General features: G+C 40.5%; 1 protein-coding gene across 4 annotated transcripts in view; it reads left to right on the top strand.

Moving 5' to 3' along the window:
* Window positions 1-16,951, top strand: part of DOCK10 (dedicator of cytokinesis 10) — a 428,377-nt gene that overhangs the window by 79,349 nt on the left and 332,077 nt on the right. For 2 of the 4 annotated variants that reach the window (XM_073625967.1, XM_073625966.1), the window contains exon 1: window positions 5,587-6,033. The exons of 1 other annotated variant lie outside the window; for it this stretch is intronic. In XM_073625967.1, the coding sequence (XP_073482068.1) occupies window positions 5,872-6,033 (162 nt within the window). In that variant the 5' untranslated portion in view covers window positions 5,587-5,871. Of the gene's footprint in view, window positions 1-5,584; window positions 6,034-16,951 lie in introns of those variants that run through there. One more of the 4 variants, XM_073625970.1, reaches the window with a different exon arrangement.

Genomic DNA, 16,951 nt, shown 5'->3' with positions numbered 1-16,951 from the left:
GACCAGTTAAATTTTGATGTACAATACTAGTTACAACAATCTTAGGCCACTTTCACACTGGGGTGGTGAGAGCGTCGGAGGTAAAGCGCGGTAAGTTTTAGCGGCGCTTTACAGTAGTTTTAACGGCGCTTTTCAGCCGCTAGCAGGGCGCTTTTAACCCCCCACTAGCGGCTGAAGAAGGGGTTAATAGTGCCCGCAAAGTGTCGTTGCCAAATCGCTTTGCAGGCGCTTCAGCAGCGGCGCCCATTCATTTCCATGGGCAGGGGCGTTTTAGGAGCGGTGTATTTACCGCTCCAAAACCACCCCAAAGATGCTGCTTGCAGGACTTTTTTTAACATCCCACAAGCGCACTGCTCGATTGTGAAAGCACTTAGGCTTTCACACTGGAGTGACAGGAGAGGCGCTTTAGAGGCGCTATTTGTAGCGCTAAAACGCCTGTAAAGTGCCTCAGTGTGAAAGTAGCCTTAGTGGTGACTGTTATCAGTAACAGTGTAATGCTGTTTGTGCCATATCTAAAGTCTATCTTTGAGCAAGTTTATTTCCCTAAACCCTACCCAATGCCTCTAGTACCCTTTCTCAAACAGGGTTCCTCTCGGGATTGTTAGGGTTTCCTTGAACATTGAGCAACTTCTGCCTCTCAGATGAGTAACAACTGACACCAATATTCTTTTTAGTTAACTATAAGGGGCATTTATCCCAATGGCCACAAATGCAAGGAGCATACTTCCTAGCATAGGTGTGTGCAGCCTATTGCATTAGGGTGTGCACCCCAAAGCTCAAACACACATGCCTTTCTTTGCAGCCTCAGCTGAACATGGCAGTGAATGAATGGGAAGTGCTCTGTGCTAAGTGGCTTCCTGTTCATTCTCAAGCTGAAGTATAGTAAAAAATGTTTTATATGCTTCAGCTATGAATGGACACAGTGAGCGAGTGTGTTCACTGTGTTAGTTTAGAAAAGGAAGGGGCTGGTAAATTACATATTTTCTAGCCCCTTTCCCCACTCTCCAGCCTGAAACATCCCCCACAGCAGCCAGGGGGAGAGAAGCCAGAAGCACTGTGGGACGGGAGGGCAACAAGAGGGGAGGAAGCCCGGGCAGCAGGGGGGAATTGTCACCGCACATAGGGGTTGATTTACTAAAACTGGAGAGTGCAAAATCTGGCACAGCTCTGCATAGAAACCAATCAGCTTCCAGGTTTTTTTTTGTCAAAGCTTAATTGAACCGAAGTTGGTAGCTGATTAGCTACCATATAGAGTTGCACCAGATTTTGCATTCTCTGGTTTTAGTAAATCAATCCTTTAGTGATTAGGGTGTGCCCAGGCACACCTGGCACACCCCCTGCGCATGCCTATGCTTCCTAGTGATTATCACACTAATGTACTGTGAGCTGTAGTTAAAGTAATTATTAGCTTACCAAGGGTTTCATGTTAAAAAGGTTGAGAAAAGCAGCTCTACAGGAATCATTCTTTAATTTTCTATTATTTACATTCCCCTGTATTGATGTAATCACGCAACTTCAGTTGCTTCATTTTTAAGCATTACAGTGAGAAGGAGTCTGCAAGGAGCCCTATGTCACTTAGCAACCTGCAGAACTTTTGTTTAAAGCACATAAAATGAAAAAGGTAGCGCTACACAGAATATTCCTGCAACAAGTGTTGAATTATATTGTCAGTGAAAGTGAATATATTAAGTGAGTCCATAAAGAAAGTCCATATGATTAAAAATAAAAAAAACATATACATATTAATCAGGATGACTCATCAGTCCATATCTTGATAGAGGAGAAATAAACATCAATCTAATAACGAAAAGGGATTAGAGAGAAAAAGTCACCACCAATAGATGTATAAATTGGCCGCTCACCTACAGGTATGACCAAAAGGTCAAATAAAGCTCAATGGATAGCTGATGGGAACCCAGCTGGTACATCTGTGAAGACACCCTCCAATATTAAGCCAAACGCTACTCCAGAAGTAATCGTAGGATCAGAACAACATCAGATCCCCACTGTGGATTCCAACAGGTCTGTACGGGCTCTCTCCAGTAACAAGCCTCTTGCATAAACGTAAATTTTAGTGAGATAAAATGTGCATGGCATAAGTAGCTTGGGCTTCTTGTAGTCCAGCTGGGCAGTGGTGGTGGTCAGTAGTTCCCAGAGGCTCCCGAAGCCTGAAGATGGTCACACAACAAGCTCGTTCGGAGCATGTGTGCTCCTTCACCAGGCATATCTTGGTGTAAAAGGGCTCGCTCACCAGAAGTTGTTGACCTCTCAGTTATAAGGAGGTCAAATAGCGCTTTAAATGTATTGTGTCCTCAACTTAGATTTCTCTGTCACTTTGTGGGAGCCGGCCATGTAGATATGTTTCAAACGCCGATTGTCTCCATCCGATCAAGCAAGAGTAATCCAAAGGAAAAAACGTATAGTGTAGTAAATCCAAACGTATCAAATGTGCACCTAAAATAATACACTCACATCTAGAAAGTGTCTGCATGTAAACCAAAGTGCCAAAAAGTGCTCAATTGTGACAGGTCCTCTTCATGCTGAACCCTCAGTGTAAAGTGCTCACTCACCAGAGATATTAGACCTTTAACCAAAGGTCCCAATAAGCTTTTTTTAAATAGAATGCTTCTCTCCTCCAACTCAGTCCTCTTCTTTGTGGTTCTTCTAAGAGGTCTGCCAGTCACCATCCCATTAGAAATGTCAGCCCGGACGTGACATCATAGGAAACCAGAAGTGATGACCGCGGAGTCCGCCGCAAGGCATTTCGCCAATCAGCATCATCAGGATCATCAGCATAAGGGTCAACTTACAAATTACAAGGCACTACAACACATGTCCAGGTTCTAAATAAAAATGAATGTCTGTTCTCATTCCTGCGTGGAAGTGAAGCACATTTTAAGATATAAAACATGTCCATTTTTTCTGCATTTAGTGCATTAGAAGTTAGTGGTAGTAATAATGTGTTTTGATGTGTTTTGACACAACCACAGCAGGTATTAACAAATAGAGTTGGGCCGAACACCTCCCGGTTCGGTTCGCGCCAGACCGCTCAAACATCGCAAAAGTTCGGACCTGAACCCCATTGAAGTCTCAGGGACCCGAATTTGAAAAATCAAACTCCCCATTTTGAAAGCTTATATGCAAGTTATTGGCTATAAAAAGGGTATGGGGGCCTGGGTACTGCCCTGGGGGACATGTATCAATGCAAAGTGATTTTAATTTTGCTTAAACTGAAACAACAGAAATGAAAAATTCCTCGAAATATAGTGCCTGGGGGCCCCCTTAGTCTGCATGTAAAGTCTCGCATCTGTACCATGTAGAACTAGAAAGACACTCATTGAGAAGAAAATGGCTGCGCACCCCGGATAATGTTATGAAATACAAAATTGTTCTCCGTGGGGTTTTTTAGCAGCAAAGAAGGGGGTAAAAAAGTACTGTATGAGATTGCATAAATGGAATTTTAATAATGATAAAATATCAAAGAAAATTATAAATACAATCGATGAGACATCAGCTGTGGTACAAAAAAATAAATAAAATGAAAGCAACATCACTGGCATGACAGTCACAATATTATATAAGACATTGAGGTAAATTAGTACACGAGTCATGTGCTATGAGTCCTGTATATATGAATCCTGACGCGTTTCAACCCCACTGGGTCATCTTCAGAGGATTGTTGTGAACTGTAAAAATATTTGCAAGAATTGGAGTTCATAATGGACTGAATAAATATATAAATTAAATAAAAATGAAATAAAAAAGAAAACAGCAGTATTGGACATGTTCATATATAGTTACCGATCAAAGTGAATTAGGTCGTATTGGATAGCCTCAAAAGAGGGAATTATTCAGTCCATTATGAACGCCAATTCTTACAAATATTTTTACAGTTCACAACAATCCTCTGAAGATGACCCAGTGGGGTCGAAACGCGTCAGGATTCAAATATACAGGACTCATACATATATGTACTAATTTACCTCAATGTCTTGTATAATATTGTGACTGTCATGCCAGTGATGTTGCTTTCATTTTATTTATTTTTTGTACCACAGCTGATGTCTCATCGACTGTATTTATAATTTTCTTTGATATTTTATCATTATTAAAATTCTATTTATGCAATCTCATACAGTACTTTTTTACCTCCCTTCTTTGCTGCTAAAAAACCCCACGGGGAACAATTTCGTATTTCATAACATCTGTACCATGTATAGAACCTGCTGCAGCAAAACTGACATTTCTAAAGAAAAAAAATGACATTTAAATTTCCGGCAATTCATTACCATTGCCGGAAATACAAAAAAATGGCGTGGGGTACCCCCCCAAATACATAAGGGGCCTTTGGGTCTGGTATGGATTTTAAGGGGAACCCCATGCCAACATTTTAAAAAAACGGCATGGGGTCCCCCAAAAGATTCATACCAGACCCAAACATGCAGCCCGGTAGGTCAGGAAAGTGGGGGGGCGGACGAGCGAACACCCCCCCTCCTGAACCATACCAGGCCACATGTCCTCAAAATGGGGGGTTGCTTTGGGGCAGGGGGCTCTTCACTCCCCTATCCCAAAGCACCTTGTCCCCATGATGTAGACAAGGGCCTCATCTCGACAACCCTGGGCTGTGGTTATGGGGGGCAGGAGGCTTATCAAAATCTGGAAGCCCCCTTTAATGTCCCCCCCATGTGAATGAGTATGGGGCACATTGTACCAATACTCATTCACCAAAAAAGTGTCAATAAGAAAAAAAAAACAGTTTTTGACAAATCCTTTATTAAAAAAAAAATTTAAAACAATGTCCCCCAATATAGATCCATCATCAAACACGATGCCCGCCGCACCCCCGGACCCTGAAAAAAAGAAAAAAAAACGCTTCGCCCGCGAGGAAGGATGACCGCAAAATGCCTGCTCTGCCATTTGACAGGTCTTAAATAGATAAGGGGCGGGGACACCTAGTGGCGTCACCTTTTGCTCGGCTTGAACTGTTTGCCCCACTCTATTAACAGACCATGGCCAATGGTCAATAACTTCATCCACTCCAAATTCTAAATTCAAAAACACTTGCACATTAACGTCCATTGTTAAAGCATGACAACACACCTGCCTAATGCTACAAGAAATGCATCTCTACGAACATAGATCTAGCTTGGCCCTCAGTTCTGGACACAGCTGCTCATTGGACAGTTTAGTTGCCCCTCCCACATCCATAGTGCTGCCATAATAAATCATTGTACACCTGTTTCCACAGTCAGTAAAAAATATGTGCATTTCACGCAAAAAAAATGTATAATAAGAAGCAGTGTGGAATCCAAGTTAGATTTCTTTTGATTGTAATTATTTTTTACTTGAACTCTTCTTGAAGATATGAAAGATATGAATAATTAGTAATATATTATGACACTTGTCCAATTTTTCTCATAGGACAGACAAATCTAAAATTGTACTATGCTTCACGAGTGCCAAATTACCATACAGAATAAATATTTGCTGTGTGTTGTTACAGTTTGGAAGATGTGACTATTCTTTTATTCATCAATTTGGATTCTAATGGAAGCAGCATGAAAAAGCAGCTTTTCCTTGCTCGGTGGAAATAAGAAAACAGGAAACCTTGGTCTCCTATCCATTCCAGAATGATTTTGAGATGTTTCATGCCCTAATGTCTGTGCAAGTGTTCAGTTACAGTAGATGAAGTCTTTTCCTCTAGCTGCATCCAAGCTCTTTAGTTGTGATCAGATGATCAGGGCAGCAGGAACTGATTGGAGAGCTGTCTGGCTACAGCTGCAGTGTAGGCTGCTTTCAGGGACAAGGAGCCACTGTTGTACAAACATAGCATCAACATAGAAGTTATTTTGTGGGCTTCAGGATGCAGATATGGGCTGTGCTGCCAGCATTGTTCTGCTCCAAGCCTTTCGGTCTGTGGTACAGAGGAGCTGTCCCCATATTTGCACCAGACGACAGGAGGATCTGTCACATGAGATTGTGCTACAGGATGATGTGGATGAAATAAGCAGACCGAGAACTCTGATCATAATGGTAGAGTATGCCTTAGCAAACTGTGACAGCAGCCACAGGATTATTTTGGATGGATACAGCTGTGTCATTTCTTCATATTAGCATGCACATAGACGTAATCTGATTTAGCTTTTCTGCTTTTTTTTTTTTTAATAACTATTATTTTTTTTTATGTTTTGTATATAGTGCTGATATATTTCCATTATGTAACATCTGTATAGATCAGTGTGCAGATACATGAGTTTCCAATGCTATTTGCAGGATCTTGTTTAGAGATTTATCTGTAAGGATGGATGCTGTGTAGTTCTGGCATGGCGAGAATGACAGCAGTAATGTGACGGAGAGTCTATATATTGACTTTCTGTCTTTTAACTCAGATTTACGTTATCTGATACTTGATGCACTTATACTATATCTCTACGGGATAGCTTGTATGTGAGCTGTTTGTTTCCAGTGTATTATATTTAGCTATTATGATATTTGTTTGTGTGATTTATACTATTATGTTGGTTGTTATTTGTTTTTGCACTTTTCTGCTGAAATGGAACATTGTAAAGTTTAGAAGTAATAAGTTGTCCTTTATAACATTTTAAGGACTTTGAGTAAACCAACAGAGAAACCAATGCAAATGTTTGTTTTACTGTAAAATGGAGCTGAATGGTGAATATTCATGAGCATAGCAGCTTCCAGCATTTCCTAGTTCTGAAGAATATATTGTCATTAATAAGAATATCTTGCTTTATTGTGATTTTTTTTAAATTTTTATTATTTTATTAGTAAGAATAGTAATTTTCATAATAATTACAATCCCTATACTTTGTAGTAAACCAAATGTCAGAGCCGCTGCTGTACCTGGAATAAAGTACAGTACCATCTTCTCGGACAGATTGTATGTTGTTATTGGCCTGCAGGATACAGTTTACCAGCCGGCCGGTCAGACACTGGCTAACCTGCACTCCAGAGTCCCAGGACCGCAATATGCTGCCTTAGGTCTACAGAACCTATTCCAAACCCAATACTTCGAATCAATAGACCTTTGCATAAGGCAAAAAGTGAAAAACAATCAGGATTTATCTTCTTAATGGTCTGTTGGCAGCAAACTGAAATCCCATTGGTTGTTGCATTTTAATTTACTCTGCACATCACCACGTAGTTGTTTTTTCAGCAACAAACTTAAAATCTGCATCAAGCTAAAAACTTTTTCATTTCTATTATTTTATTATTAATACTATTTTATTTTTTTACATTTTGGACAGCTTGGGAAGGATGTGAACCCCTGCCATGTTTTTACTAAAACCTAGGACCATTATTGTTATACAGGATTTATATAGCGCCAACAGGGGGAGCAGTGCTTTACAGTACAATTACAACACAGTTCAGTACAGAAGGAATAGGAGGGCCCTGCATGTGGAGCTTACAATCTAAAGGGAGGAGATTTCTCCTGACTTTGGCCTCTTATACACGCGTGTTTAAGCCTGTGCAATGCATAATCTGGTATATGCCCCCACCCAGGAAGCCCAGGTGCTTCCTACAGCCGCCCATGGACATAATTGGATGTGTGCAGCTGTATTCAAAATACGCTAATGCTATTAAAAAAATAGAACATTTTCAAATTTTTTGCAAATGTTTTTGTGCCATGCTTGTGTTTACGCAAGCATTGCTGTCTTTCTAATGGAACCCTGAATAGCAGTAAGACCACAACCTGGGGTCTAATCTTTCCTGCTTTTTGCAAAATCTGAAAAAAAAAAGTTTTGCTTGGAAATACACATTAAAGGAGAAGTAAGGCCAGTGCTCTTTTGCTCGTGCTTCTTCTGTAGGTCACAAGAGTGCACTTAGTTCTGCACTCATGTAACTCATCTTCAACAGACAGTGGGCTAAAGTCCTCTGTGGGCTGACATCACTCAGCTGGTCCAGGCTCTGGATGGATCCCAACTTTAATGTCGGTATCCATCTAAGTGCGTGACTGGCAGTTGGCTCAGCCTCTCAATGCGCTGCTGAGAGCCTGAGCAGCCGCTCCTGCCCCCTCCAGAGCCCAGCGCTCCAGTGAGAATTGGAGGGGAAGAACAGAGATTGACAGTCACCAGCTCCCTGTTCACTGAATACAGAGAACTGAGTGATCAGCGGACTTTGATTCCTTGGTTCTTGGTCTTAGAGGCAGTTGGGGACAGATGCAGCACCAAACTGATGCTGCATTCACCTAGGTGAGTATGTAGCCTTTTTCTTTTTCAAAACCCATACTTTTTTTTAAGAGTTGATATATCTTTAGGTTTGGATGGAGTAAGTAAGGATTAGAACCTCTGTAAAGATTGAATTGCTTTCTTTGTCCCCGCTGAGGAGATTCAACCTCTCTGTTTGTCCTGATGATCATAGTCATTAGGACTGAAAGTGGGGAAAATTCTAAATTCTGAGTTGTCACCAGGACATGAAAACAAGGACTTTTGTTAGTAAGGATTTACTCCAACACCCTGTCTTCTCTACAAGACAGGAAGTGAAGACAAATATCCCTAATAGGAGAAAGAAATCTACTCTATCCAAAATAAAGGTTTAACGTTTTTTTAAAAAATCTATATTGACTGATATAAATGAGGCTTTGATAATATTTGCAGTATTCAAATGTTAGCTGTTTCTGTACCTGAATTTTAGCGAGTTGTGCTTTCTATTTACATGTCATTTAAAATGGTACTAAAGTCTAAATTTTTTTCACCTTAAAGCGGAGTTCCACCCATAAAATCAACTTTGCAGAAATCAACAGCATTATGCATCAGCAAAAACATTTGGAATTTTTTTTTTTTTTACTCACCCCTTCAGCACTGTTGCTATGGGGTCCTTTGTATTCTGCCACTTCCTCTCCACGGTGCCTGACGTAATTTCCTTCTGCGCCTGTGCTCGCTATTGCTCCTGGGAGGTGCTTGTCATCATTTCCCAGGAGTCAGTGGGCAGCGCCGAGGGCTTCGTTGTCATCACAATGGGGCGGGCACTTCTGACGACGCTGCCCGTTGTGATGGCAACGTCAGAAGTGTACGGCGCTGCGAGCCGTACCTATTGCGCATGCGTGAGAACGAGCGGTGCATGCTGGTCGCTCAGCTGCACCTGATCCCGGAAGATAGTGCTTGTGGGCTTCACATGCCAATATGGAAATTGCCAGGAAAGAGGAATATAAGATATCTTTCTCTATCAAATCGGCAATCGAGCGGCGATACATCATAGAAAGGTGAGTGCTATAAATAGAACTTTTAAACTAACGATATTCATAAAAATAAAAAAAAAAATGTAACAGTTGGAACTCCGCTTTAAGCCCTGGTAAACATTGGTATGATTTGACACGTCAAATCGCATGTCAAATCGGCGGCAATTGCCGGCAATGGCACTGTCCTAATGCAGCGTCGCACCGATTTCAAAAAGTTATTTTTGTACTACTTTTTGCGATTTCGGGCTGCAATTTACATTGACATCTGTGCAGAAACCTGCACAGATGTCTCTGAAATCGCGGCCGAAATTGGGACTGACATGCGGGAGTGAAATCAGTTCAGCTGAACTCGCACTGCTTCATTTTCACAGCTCAGTGTGAACCTGGGCTAAAATGGTTTTAAAACCTTATGGTTTTTCACCTTAATGCAATCTTTGCATTAGGGTGAAAAACCTTCTGTGTTGCAACTGACCCCCAGACCCCCCTCCACCTTTTCCTTACCTGAGCCCATCTGATCCATCGCTCACGAGTGCAGTGGCTCCCGTTGATGTCTCTCTCCTCATTGGACAGATTGATAGCAGTGGAAGCGATTGACTCCCGCTGTCAAGCAAATCTGGCGACACAGGAGCGGGGGGAGGTGGGGCTGAGTCCCGCTGTCTGTGTCAATGGGCCTAAACTGAGGAAAAAAATGTTTTTATATATATTTTTGGGGGATATTTATTATAGCAAAAAGTAAAAAATATTGTGTTTTTTTCAAAATGGTCGCTCTTTTTTTGTTTATAGTGCACAACATAAAAACCGCAGAGGTGATCAAATACCACCAAAAGAAAGCTCTATTTGTGGGGACGACCGCACAATTGTTAAAGCATCGCAGTGCCGAATCGCAAAAAGTGTTCTGGTCAGGAAGGGGGTAAAATCTTCCAGGGCTGAAGCGGTTAATTATAAAATCCTCTGCTTCTGAGCACCTTCTACACATCTCCAGCATGCCGCCACCTTCTCATTCTCCAGTGTGTATACTCAAGGCTGCAGAGAGTTATAAGAGAAGGTGACACTCAAAGAACAGGAATAGTTTATCTGTATTTTCAAAAGCTGAGATTTTGGGATATTCAGAAAATAAGGATAGTGACAACTGCGGGGATTTGAAGTAAAATTCCGGGATAACCCTAACTAATCTTAAAAATACTCTCTCTCCTCTATACGGAAAGGTTTATTCACAGTAAGAGCAGTGAAAATGTGAAATTGACTCTCTCCAGAGGTGGTTCTGGCCAGCTCAGTTCATTGCTTTAAAAAAAGGACTGGATTCTTTCCCAAATGTACATAATATAACGGTACTAACATTTATAGGTAAAGTTGATCCAGGGAAAATCCGATTGCCTTTGGGGGGATCAGGATGGATTTTTTTTTTCGCCTGCTGTAGCAAATTAGATCATGCTTTACTGGGGTTTTTTCACTTTCCTCTGGATCAACTGTGGGTAAAGGATTGGGTATATGGGATTGTCCTATTATTATTTTTCTCTTTTATTGGTTGAACTAGATGGACTTGTGCCTTTTTTCAACCTAACTACCTATGTACTATGTAACACCTATGCATGCTAACCATGTGTAAGAAAGATGCGTATACTTATCTATTATCATGCTGCTCCAGTCCGTTCATGTGATCTTCCTTGTGTCAGTTAGCGGCCAGCTGCAGGATAGAGGAGAGAGTGGCCAACTACAGCTGTTAAAGCCTGGAGCAGTGACATCATCCATAGGCTTTAATGGCCCATTTTTGTTGGTGCTCCCTGCTATCCCCTGAAGCTGTTGATGGCTGAGAACAGGGGAAGCAACCACATGCCTGGAATAGAGCGGCCTGAAAATAGGTAAGTATACTGTATGCAGATTTCTTACACAGGTTAGTAATCAAAGGTGTCAGGAGGGGTAAGGGGGTATTTTTTCTAAATTAGGGTTATCCCAGAATTCTACTTTAACTATCAGGGCATTTAAGGGTGCTATGTGAATGCAAGGAAGAAAATGATTAGGTTTTTATTTGTCAGATTTTTTTTTTTTTTTAACGCCAGTCACCATTGACAATTTCGGGGAAAGAAAGGGCAGAGGTATTCCATAGAAATGTTCTTATGTCTGAAAATGTATATATGAAAGTTAACAGGAAAATGTCAATAACCGAATGCATGTGTGTTAATGCTTTAAAAAAAAAAAAATTTCATGTGTACAGTGCCTTGAAAAAGTATTCACCCCCATGGCATTTTTTTGTGTTTTGTTGCCTCACAACCTGGAATCACCATGGATTGTTTGAGGATTTGCATCATTTAATTTACAGAACATACCCACAAACAACAAATAGGACAAAATAACAGAAATAGTCAATGTGCATAACTATTCACCCCCCTAAAGTCAATACTTTGTAGAGCCACCTTTTGCGGCTATCACAGCTCCAAGTCGCTTTGGATAACTCTCTTTGAGCTTGCCACATCTTACCATTGGGATTTTTGCCCATTCCTCCTTGCAAAACTGCTCCAGCTCCTTCAAGTTGGATGGTTTGCGCTTGTGAACAGCAATCTTTAAATCTGACCACAGATTTTCTATTGGATTGAGGTCTGGACTTTGACGAGGCCATTCCAACACATTTACAAGTTTCCCCTTAAACCACTCAAGTGTTGCTTTAGCAGTGTGTTTGGAGTCATTGTCCTGCTGGAAGGTGAACCTCCATCCTAGCCTCAAATCACACACAGAGTGGTACAGGTTTTGCTCAAGAATATCCCTGTATTTAGCACCATCCATCTTTCCCTCAACTCTGACCAGTTTCCCAGTCCCGACTGCTGAAAAACATGCCCACAGCATGATGCTGCCACCACCATGTTTCACTGTGTGGATGGTGTTCTTTGGGTGATGTGTTGGGTTTGCGCTAGACATAGCATTTTCTTTGATGGCCAAAAAGTTCAATTTTAGTCTCATCAGACCAGAGCACCTTCCTCCATACATTTTGGGAGTCTCCCACATGCCTTTTCGCAAACTCAAAACGTGCCATTTTTTTTTGCTGAAAGTAATGGCTTTCTTCTGGCCACTCTGCCCTAAAGCCCAACTCTATGGCACGTACGGCTTATTGTCGTCCTATGTACAGATACTCCAGTCTCTGCTGTGGAACTCTGCAGCTCTTCCAGGGTTACCTTAGGTCTCTGTGCTGCCTCTCTAATTAATGCCCTTCTTGCCCAGTCCGTGAGTTTTGGTGTGCAGCGGTCTCTTGGTATGTTTGCTGTTGTGCCATGTTCTTTCCATTTGGTTATGATAGGTTTGATGGTGCACCTAGGGATCATCAAGGATTTGGATTTTTTTATAACCTAACCCTAACTTGTACTTCTCAACAACATTGTCCGTTACCTTTTTGGAAAGTTCCTTGGTCTTCATGGCAGTGTTTGGCTAGTGGTGCCTCTTGCTTAGGTGTTGCAGCCTCTGGGGCCTTTCAAAAAGGTGTGTATATGTAATGACAGATCATGTGACACACAGGTGGACATCATTTCACTAATTATGTGACTTCTGAAGGTAATTGGTTGCACCAGAGCTTTTTATGGGCTTCATAACAAGGAGAGTGAATACATACGCACATGCCAATTATCAGTTTTTTATTTCTGAAGAATAGTTTTATGTATATATTTTTATATTTTTCTAATTTTACTCACCAACTTAGTTTATTCTGTTCTGATCCATCACACATAATTCAGATTAAAAAAAATTCAACTAAAGGCTGTAATGTAACAAAATAGGTAAAAAGCCAAGGGGGTGAATACTTTTGCAAGGCACTGTATGTTGTGATTTTATATGTACATGGTGGCAGACATATTTGTCAACTACACATGCAGGGTCGGCATGTTGTTTTATAATTCTGCACAGCAGATATATCTTTCTGTTTATCTCCCTCACTGAAAATCTATCAGTCAGGTGTGACAGATCAAACGTAATGTGCTCACTGGGTGACAAAAAATTTTTTTGTCTCAGCAGTGGTGTTGTCCAGGGAGGGATTGCAATGAAATGCAAATAGCCACTAGAGGGAGAACCTATGAATCTACTGCATGTATTATACAGTGATAGCAATATGGTACAAAAAATGTAAAAATGTAAGTTATGGAAAAACTGTTTTTAAAATAGCTCTTGGTATGTGCATGATGAATATAAGAAAACAGTATAGTTGCATTTTAACTTATGCAGTTATGCATTTTCTAAAGAAATTATTGCTATATTAACCCAATGAACTTGTGGTTAGTTTAAACATTTGAACTTTGACTAATTTTTTCATTGTTTGTTAGCAATTTTTTTCATTTTTCATTCAAGATTAAAATTAAATACCCTGACTGCCATAAAATATTATATGTAATATGCATTACGTTATTTCTAAACATGAAAAGAGGAAACTACAAAATCCCTACTATTATGCAGAGTTTTAAATAATTGCAATCTGAAAATAATTTTGTACCATATTCCTGGACCTGTACGTGTACATTTTCTATAAATCTGGAAAGTACATAAATTATTCAGGTTAATGTGATAATTTTATCAATAATTCAGTCATTATTTATGATAGTAGTGGTAGGCCTTATAGTGTCAAGAGATTTTCTTCCATCCATGTTTAACCCTGACAATTGAACTGTTCTTGAATTTAGTAGGGTAAAACATTTTTGTTTTTTAATAATTACATTAGTACGTGCAATGGCCTGTGCTTTTCCATCAGATTATATGTATATATGTTAGGGAGTCTTTAAAGGGGTGTTGTTAATCTCCCTTAGGGGGATCTGTAATTTGCAGATTTTCTCAGTCGAGAGAGAGGAAGCCTGGTATGGTGCAGTTTAGCAGTAACCCTAGCAGTTCCCTAGAGAGACAACCTACCATAACTGTGAGGAGACTGTGAAGTTTCCATGTAGTCTGTGTTTGGGGTCCCCCATCCCTGGGAATTTTCAGGCGTTCCACTTTATGGTGTTAAGGAAACAAAGAGAAAGTTCCTGGTCCTCCATGTAGAGTACGCAGCCTAAGGAGAAGGGTTCCTTTTGTGCCACTTCTAATAATGTAAATAGAGTTGTTGTGTTAAGTAAGGCATATTACAAAAATGAAATGGAAAACTTGCTTGGTGATGCCAATACATATAGAGTGTTGACCAAGGACCCCATGTCACAGTTCAAGGAGGCACTACATTTTCTGATTGAGAGAGGGAAACATGTAGGAGTTCTGAATAAGAAAGAAGCATTATATCTAGACCCTTTGTTCTGTCAAACACCTATAATTTATTTCTTGCCAAAAATTCACAAGGATAGTCTCAACCTCCCTGGGAGACCTATAGTGAATGGTATTGACTCAGTCTCTGCGAGGCTGGGCCAATACATTGACTCTTTTCTTCAGCCTATGGTAACTAAAACCAAAGTGTTTTTAAAGACACTAAGCATATTATTCAAACTCTCAAAACTTTAACGGTCTCCTCCTCTAGTTTTCTGATTACAGCTGATGTAAGCTCCATATACACCATCATTGGCCATGAGGATGCCTTATTCTCATTACAATGGGCCTTTAGCTCATCAGATCTATCCAGAAGACATAAGAATTTTTTACTTGATAGCTTGAAGTTCTGCTTATCGAGAAATTACTTCTGGTATGGCAGACAGTTCTATCTTCAAACAAGGGGAGTAGCGATGGGGGCACGGTTTGCTCCCAGTGTAGCCAATCTCTTTATGGCACGCAGAGAAGAAGAAGCTATTTTCAAGAACCGACCCCCGGAGCTTGTCTGCAATCAGAGGTATATTGACGATCTCATCATGATATGGGGAGGGGACAAGCCAAGCTTGGATATATTTTTTCAGAAACTCAACGCTAACACTAATAATATAGTTTTAACTTGGAATATCACTATTGAACCGAATGGTCTTCCTAGATTTAGACGTATCTAAAGATGGAGATCGGGTCAAGACGATCATTTATTTTAAACCCACAGACCGCAATTATTTTATCCGATTGGGGAGTTGTCACTACAGTAGGGCTTTTTAATATCCCCAGGGGAAAGTTTATACGCTTAATGCGAAATTGTTCATATAAGGGGGATTATGTCTCCCAGTCCCAAGTTCTGTCAACCCGGTTCCTTCAGAAGTGGTATGACAGGCTTGCTTTGGACAGAGAGATTGAAACAGTCTGGAATCTGGATAGGAAGGCATTTGTGTCCGATGTATCTTTTATTGATTTTCCATGGTCACCACGTTCCTATTTACTGCTTATGGGAGTTTCATTCTGCTGCTACAATGAAGGGGCTGGATTTCAATTCTTGGATTACTTAGATGCAGTTGTCACCCTTAATTACCCTTGTGTGAAAAGCCTGATTGACCTATCTGTTAATTCAGAGGTCTACAGTTTGAGGTGAGCAGCCTGTATATACGGTGATGGAGGCACTAATTGGGACAGCAGGTAGTGGATATGTTTTCCGAGCACCCTGGTCACTACTGAGGAGGATTGTATCTACCTTTTTGGTGTTATCTTTCTACGTCATCTTCCGTTCTCATACTATATGAACTGGGAACATTTGGCTCTCTTTTACCAGACATTTTTTATTAATTTATCTAGTTTTTAGTGTTGTTTTTTATTTTAGTGCTGCGCTATTTTTTCTTTTATGTACTTCTAATAATGTGACAATGTTGTCTGAAGTTAACAAAATACCCAGATGCCAGATGTATATAGATTACCACCAGAGCTCACTGGCATCCCTAACAAACTCAGAAACCGAAAGTGTCACTAAACCCACATCATAAAAAACTCTCAATAAATGGTGTAATACTCACTCAGTCACTATGAGATTTGTATTCTGTAAAAACCTGGTTGATCCTGCTGCTCTCTATCTCCACCATCTGCTAAGGATTGTGCAGCAGTGGTGGCAACTCTGCACATACTCTATGCTGAGCATTTCCTACCTATCACATCTGAGCAGCCCATGTGACTATAGAGTCACACATGTGGGCATTTACACAGTGGCAAATGACAGCCCACCCCCTCTCTCCTCCTCCATGCACACTAACCAGCTAAACACAATGGGGGTGTGATATTCTATGTAGATTAATGGAAGCTTCACCTCCCTCTTATTCTAAGACACAGACTGGAGGGATGTGACACAGCCTGTGACTGGCAGAAATCTGCCCAGACCATGTTATTGCCAAAAAATAATAAAGATTTGATTTCAAATATATATTTGTACAGTATGACAATTTAAAACAGTTTATTGATATTATTTATTGTTACTCTGTATTTGTTTTTTATATTTTAAACATGTGACCAGCAGCAGAGGACTAGAAGCTCTTCCTGCCATTGTTTCCCAGCAGACAGGCTGGGAAAGATCAGAGTTATGTGACAGCTGTATATTGATTAGGAAAAAGGTACTTAGATTTTTTTATTAAATTAATTACAGTGCCTTCATCCACATACAGAAAAGGAAGGGATGATGACAATTTATTAGTGTGTGTTTAGTATCACTTTAAAGTGGTTGTAAACCTTGAAAACCAAATCTGAACATTTAATGCATGGATGCTCAGTCTGTGGCCCCCATCTGTCACAGGAACTAAAAGTCCCATCATGCCTCTGCTTTTGGGAGTCGTGTTTGTAACTGTCAGCCTTGCAATGCCTCATGGGACTTGAAGTTTCCCAACAGCTGGAGGGCCACAGGTTGAGCACCCATGATTTAATGTAATAAAGAAGCATTTGTGCATAGTTTGGCAAGTTGAGGAACAGCCTGTCATC

This window comes from Aquarana catesbeiana, linkage group LG04 (assembly GCF_042186555.1).
Source record: "Aquarana catesbeiana isolate 2022-GZ linkage group LG04, ASM4218655v1, whole genome shotgun sequence".
Taxonomy (NCBI): domain Eukaryota; kingdom Metazoa; phylum Chordata; class Amphibia; order Anura; family Ranidae; genus Aquarana; species Aquarana catesbeiana.
This window is presented reverse-complemented; position numbering and strand designations above follow the sequence as displayed.